Source organism: Chanos chanos, chromosome 3 (genome assembly GCF_902362185.1).
Source record: "Chanos chanos chromosome 3, fChaCha1.1, whole genome shotgun sequence".
In the NCBI taxonomy this organism is placed as follows: Eukaryota; Metazoa; Chordata; class Actinopteri; order Gonorynchiformes; family Chanidae; genus Chanos; species Chanos chanos.
In genome coordinates, this window is record NC_044497.1 from 49,757,776 (window position 1) to 49,764,444 (window position 6,669).

The window sequence follows — 6,669 nt, forward strand, 5'->3', positions numbered from 1 at the left end:
AACACCCAAAGTCTTCATTCTAATACACTAACTCAATGCACCTGCGAAATTCTCTGAATTTTCATTGACTTTCACTTGAACTAACCGATTTGTGTTGTAATCAGAGCAGATTCGACAGCATGACAATAGTTTGTTCTTTAAGCTAGTTTGGCTAAGGAAGGGCAGGTGGTTCGTTCTCAGGCAAGAGAGTCGGAGCACAAAATGATCACGACTGTTTCAATTTCTGCCCTGACTCACCGAACATCAGGGAAATACTGATCTTGTTGCATTTAAAACGACGCACTCTGCAGTGAGCAAACGAAACGTAGTGACCTGAGGTCCTTTGGATGATTGGCAGGCAACCCCTTGTAAAATGCACGCCGACACTTTTCCTTACTCCTCTTACATATAGTTGAACCTCCCACCCCTCCAACCCCCCCGCCCCCTCCAAGCATCAACTACTTAAATATTTAACTCACGCCACAACAACACTTAGATGATGCAACTTGTCTGAAAACAGAAACTATTTATTTCTCTAAAGAGCCCTTGTCACAACTTAAATGGCCTTTTAGGCACTTAAGCCAGAATGGTCCTCTAGCAACTACATGGTTGGGATAAAAGAGGTCTGACGTTGTGTGAAGGGTCGGACCTCAGCCTTTTGGAATTTTATGTCAAACAAAAGCCAAGGCTGATAAATCTTTTAAGGCTGAACCTGGTTTATCCTGGTTTGGCTCTCTACATATTTTAAATATATAAAAATGTGACATGGGTGAAAAATGAAGCATAAATCTTTTAAGAAAAAAAAAAACATTTTAAGAATTTTTAAGAAATCCCAAAATTGCATGAATTGCTTGCATTTTTGTACACTCAAACATTTATGCCTGCTTTGATTTATATTAACATGAAAGTAATTCAAATCAGAGCAGACAAAATAAACTCATGTAAGTCATCCACAGAGATTTACCTAAACAAAATTATTATCAAAATATATATTAAGTATTTTTTTCTGTTTCCCCTCCAGGCAAATGGTTCACATGACCTCATTTAACTTTCTTACTGAATAAAGGAGAGTTTTTGAAGTTTCCTGAATAAAAAAAAACCAGCTTTATTCAGTAACTGGAGGTGTTGAATTAACTGTTACACATCAACACTTATGAATCTAAGCCATAAAAGTGGAAAATCACTTTTCTAACACTTTCAGGTCAAAGCCTTATGCAAAGAGGAGATGCTTTTATCTTCAAACCATACATTCACACACTATAATTGATAAGGACCATGGGTATGTCATAGAAGTTAGACAGCCCCTCTTCAATGACAACTCACATGAATCCGCACCTGCGGACAGGCTGCAAATGGGTCCGGGCCCTCCCCCAACCCACACTCCCCACTCTCCATCTCTGTAGCTTAGTCATTGCTCACCATGAGTAACTATCTCTCTGCTTGATGGCCGACCCCTGTGGCAGTCCCCTCCAATAATAATGGACAATAGCTGAGGCGCCACCTTCCAAACTGTCCCCTTGAAAAATGAGATGCAGTCCCTGCCTGCATATTTACATGCATGTTAGTGTAGTCCAACCTATCTGTTTTCCTGTCCCATCCTGCTACATATCAAGACACAGGGAAGGACTCTGGCAAAGGCTCGACCTCCTTGCCGACACGTGTTGCCTCCCTCGTAAGCAAACCCTGGGCATTGATCTTGTCGCATTGTCGTAGAAATTGCGTTCGATTGGAAAGGCTTAAAGAGCTTCCTAAATGGTGCTGGGTGGAGAATATTTGGGTTGGGCCGACAGGGAAAGGGATTGAAGCATCCACGGATTCGAACGATGCGGTAAAAAAAAAAAAGAAAAAAAAAAGAGGAGCACTGCGCTGAGATGATGCAACAGCAGTGAAATCAGGTGGCCAGAACGCGAGCTGAATTAACACCGACCCGCACCAAAAAAAAAAAAAAAGTACGCAAGATCCTCTCTGCCTTTTTCCTCTAACAAGGACGACGGTCTCAACAAAAACCATGCCCTGAAAAACTTCCACGTAACCAAAAAAAAAAAAAAAAACCTCGAGTTTGCCCGACAGATATACGTCTGTTGAAAGATCTTCCTACTCTCATGTGACCTCAAAACCAGTTAGCTCCCTCTGCTACCATTTTCAGTAGCACATTTAAAAAAACCAAAACCAAAAAACAACTTTCATATCCATGTATTTTCATGAAACAGAGAACGCACATTGAAACCATGAACTATGCGCGGTCGCTCTATGTGGACAGAGATCCTTCAACTTTCCTCCAGCGGATGAGCTAACCGGTGACATAATGAACAATGCAACAAAAAGAGAAGAAAGCTATGAACCCCGACGCTTTGTGCTCTCTTTCCATCTCTGGGTGCAATCAGAGAAATCTCTGCATGCAAAATGCAGACGGGCAAAAGGATTATGCTGTAGTCCTCCTCAGCATGTTCCCTGCAGCAGCTGGTGACCAGTACAAATGGCTTCTATTAGCACTGCTGAGTCACGGAGAGAAGGAAAATGAAATCACTGGAGAGGGCAAGCATCACCCCTTACCTAGGCCTGTCCTGGCACCTAGCCTTTCTCTCTCTTTCTCCCTCTCTCTTTCATTTTCTTTCTTTCTTTCTTTCTCTCTCTCTCTCTTTCTGTCTGTTTTCTCTTGGGACAGGTGCCTAAAGACTAGCTACCTGATGCACTGTCCCATTATTCTGTTTTTTGGAACGCCAGACTGCTGGGAATGGATAATGGACACTCTCCAACAAGCAATCATCATTACATAATGAAATCTTTACTCGGTCCATCTCCAGCATTCCCGAGTGCGTACGCACATGGACGTAGGCTCTGACATCCGCATGCACGCACCCCGGACGCACATACACATGGACATAGGCCTACGCATGCGCACACACACACACACATGCACACACGCACGCAAATGCAAATGCACATATAGAAGCATATGCATACATGCACATGGACTCCCAGCCTACATTCACCAGAAGCAGATAAAGCATGGACCTGCCACGACACATAACTATGAAATCTGTATTCAGTTGGGTACTATGAGATGCAGAATCTCCCCTCCCACACAGAACGTTATAGCATCAAACACGCAGTTCCTCTCCTCCCACACCTTTCACTGCGGCCCCAAATACTTCTTTCCATTGATGGCATAAAGCTATATGTGTATTTGCACTCTGTAACACAATTAGCTTTACTCTTATGGACTTAGGCAAATAATAAAACCTAGAATTTTTGCCTTAGCTCATTAATATCCTTCTTTGGTACCTTCAGATCTGTCTAATCAAAAACTGCTTGCCAAAATGCTGTTTTAGTTTGTCGAGTCAATATTGAAATCCAAACAGTCATCTTTTTGCAAGGACTAGGCATTACTCCTCTACTAATATTTGTCGTTTAAACTGAAAAACCTGGTGTTTGTTTTGAGGTTTTGCCATTTCCATTATGCTTGTGCTATTTAGAGGTGGATGCAGCGTGCCAGAGCTCTGCTCTCAGTTTCTCAGTACAGAACGTGACAGTGAATCTACAGAGATGTGCCTGTGTGTGTGTGTGTGTGAGTGTGTGTGTGTGTGTGCGTGTGTGGGTGAGTGAGTGAGTGAGTAAATGCATGATGGAGCCCCTCACAGCATCTGAATGCGTGGAGGAGGAGGAGGAGGAGGAGGAGGAGAGTGACAAAGAGAGAGCGCGAGAGAGAGAGAGAGAGAGAGAGAGAGAGACCTGAAGAGAGAGAATGAGAGAGCCTGGAGGAGGTGATAAGGTTCAAAGAAAATAAAGGAGTGTATAGGTGTGAAAGCAGAAAACAAAAGAAAAGGGAAAATGTTAAGGAGAAAAAGAAAGACGATTAGGTGTAGGGGAGTTTGAGACCCAGAGCAATGAATAGAGATAATAAGCAGATAATTTTGAACGCCACAGCAGTGGGGGGGTGGGGGGGGGTGTGTGTGTAAGAATCCAAACTGTGTTCTTGGGTGAAAGAATCCCAGATTCCCATAGCTAAAGCCAGGGGGCGGGAGCTGATGGTACTGGGACACCGTGGCGACGTTTACGGGAACAGGGGAGTGGTACTGAGACAGTAGCAGAAATGTGTTAAAATATGGGAGTGGTGGGGGGTTGGAAGGCCCACACTAATGAAAGCAGGCCTTGCCAGGGGGGAAAAGCCATATATCCCAGCAAGGAGACAGTTCCTAGAATCAGCCTGCGTGGCCTGCCCATAGTTCACGGGCAACATGATTAACCGCCGGACAGAGAGTCGCTTCTACAGCTGTGCTATTAATAAAAGATAACCCCCCCCCCCACTCACACACACACACACTACCACTTCCCTCTTTCTTTACCCCTCCCTTCTCTCAGCCGTGCGTTCCCCCTCTGTTATCTATTCATTTGTTTATTAACAACATTGACCCAACACATGTGTAATGTCACATTGTTTACATCAGGGGTGGGTGGGGGTGGGGGGTGTGGGGGTCTCCCACTTTCCTTGGCCCAGTGTACAGAGCAGGGACCTTGTTGATAGATGGGTAAATTAGCAGTTGGTTTGACCCTCCAGTCAAACAACGTCCTTTAGAGTAAAGCAGATAAATTAGGTAACTCTATGAAATAATGTTTCCCTGGGGATGATGTACCAGAAAGACCCCTGTGGACTCCGAGTCCATTGGTCTCTTGAATTGATCTCCCTGATTACACCACAGGTATACAGCACTGACTATAATTACAACACTGTTGCGCAGAAAAAGGGAGTAAAGTCATGGATAAGATATTATTAAGGCAAAGATGGATGGGGTAATACTATCCATACAGTACGATGTTGATTGGACCACTACATATAGGCAGTAATTACAGTCTATTCTCTGCAACTCCCGATATTGTAACTCTTGCCGGTCCTGCATGAATATTTTATAAGAAAACAAATGCAGTGTATGGAGCGGTGAGGAGTTGTTTAAAAGGCAACCCCAATTAAAAGGTCAATGAACAGATTGTACAAGCCTTCAGGAGCAGTGGCTATAATCCACTCATACTCATAAACTACTTTTTCCTCAACTGCCTTTCGCACATTAAACTTACAAAAATCATCTATAATCATTCAAGACAAAGGTTGTGGGTTATATCTTATAGAGTATGTAAACATGACTACGGACTAAGTTAAAAATATAAGAAGTAAAACTATTGGAGAGTTCCCGTATAAAACACACACACACGCACGCACGCACGCACACACACACACACACACACGCACACACACACACACACACACACACACACACACACACACACACACAGAGTGCTACCCTCCCTAGAAGTAGCCTTCATGGAAAATTTTAGTCATCGTGAGCAACAGAGCGCAGGAGGAGCTATGGGCTAGGAGTACAAACACGTCTTGGAGAACTTGGTGGTGCAGGAATTCAATATCCGTCGCTAAAGACAACACTACCTAGCCTATGCTACATGGCATTTCCCATTGTGACACGACAGGTACACGCGAGCATTCGTTTAAAACAGCAGTGTTAGGATTCTCCCAAGCATAGTTAAGATTCATAAAGTGAACATCGTACAGGCATTATCTTTACGCAAGTCCACAGGTGACAAGCCACAAAATTGAAACTTAACTACCACTATCATTTCATAATGCCATATATTTTATGGAGCAAACGCGTAAAAACGGATAGGAAAATGTTCACCAAATTGTCACTCAACAAATCGGTCACAGGCTTATAGTCCATTCCCCAAGATTCGGCTATGGAAGTAGAGGAGAGCACCATGCACAGAAACATTATCAACAGCGTAACAGGAGCAGAGGGGGAGAGGAGGGGGGGGGGGCTCTCTCTCTCTCTTTTGGGCGAAACCTACCTTTGTGCATGCCTGTGAAGCGGTCTTTGAGCACGGTGAGCTCGTAGATTTTGCCGAATTCCTCGAAGAGCGGTCGGAGATCCTTCTCGTCCAGATTGCGAGGTATCTGTCCGATGAATAGTTTGATGGCATCGTGGTCTTTCATGGGAATGGTGGCGCAGCTCGCAGGACTGTGGCTGTGGCTTATTCCGTTCACGAGCCCGTTCGTACTGGCTGCTCCTCCGTGCACCGTGCCGTCCACCTGTCCGTTCGTTAAAGTTGCCATCTTCTTATAGCAGAGGAGTTTCAGTTGCAGCGACAGCAAGTACAATAAATCGTTTGAAGAATCTTCAGAAATATTTGAAATCAAAAATGTGATAAGACGTGCAAATCCTACTATTTTTTTAAACAAAGGAAATATTTACATATATAAACACATACCATTGAATAGATGTCAAATACGAAAGGCGTGAGCGCTTGCTTGTCCGGGCGGAGGCGTGTTTCCCTGTATGTGTGCCCTACTCAATAATTCATTCATTCATTTAATAAAAGGGAGAGAGACCGCGAGCTTTCGTTCCTATTTACACCTCCGTTCCCCTCGCCCCTGCTTCTGGCTACCCTTTTATTTTTTGCATTGAGAAGTCGGAATGGTTGTCCTCTCGGTTTAAACAGACAGGGCTGGCTCAAACGCTGTGTGAGCTGTGGGGAGGCAGGGAAAGAGAAGAGCTGCTAGAAACTCGCAATTTGTGTCACTCGGCGCTTTCACTCCCCCTCTCTCCATCATACACTAACATGGTATGTTCCACCAGGGGAGAAGAACTATAAATAAAAAAAATTCAATTTTTTTATAGTTCT

At 44.0% G+C, this 6,669-nt stretch overlaps 1 protein-coding gene across 8 annotated transcripts in view; it reads right to left on the minus strand.

The window, feature by feature from the left end:
- The window catches only part of celf4 (CUGBP, Elav-like family member 4), a 53,902-nt gene extending 47,802 nt beyond the window's left edge, over positions 1-6,100 (minus strand). For 4 of the 8 annotated variants that reach the window (XM_030769833.1, XM_030769835.1, XM_030769834.1 and 1 more), the window contains exon 1: positions 5,836-5,980. In XM_030769833.1, coding sequence (XP_030625693.1) covers positions 5,836-5,980 — 145 coding nt within the window. Of the gene's footprint in view, positions 1-5,835 lie in introns of all 8 variants that reach the window. The other 4 variants (XM_030769838.1, XM_030769839.1, XM_030769837.1 and 1 more) reach the window with 2 other exon arrangements.
- Positions 6,101-6,669: the final 569 nt, after the last annotated feature.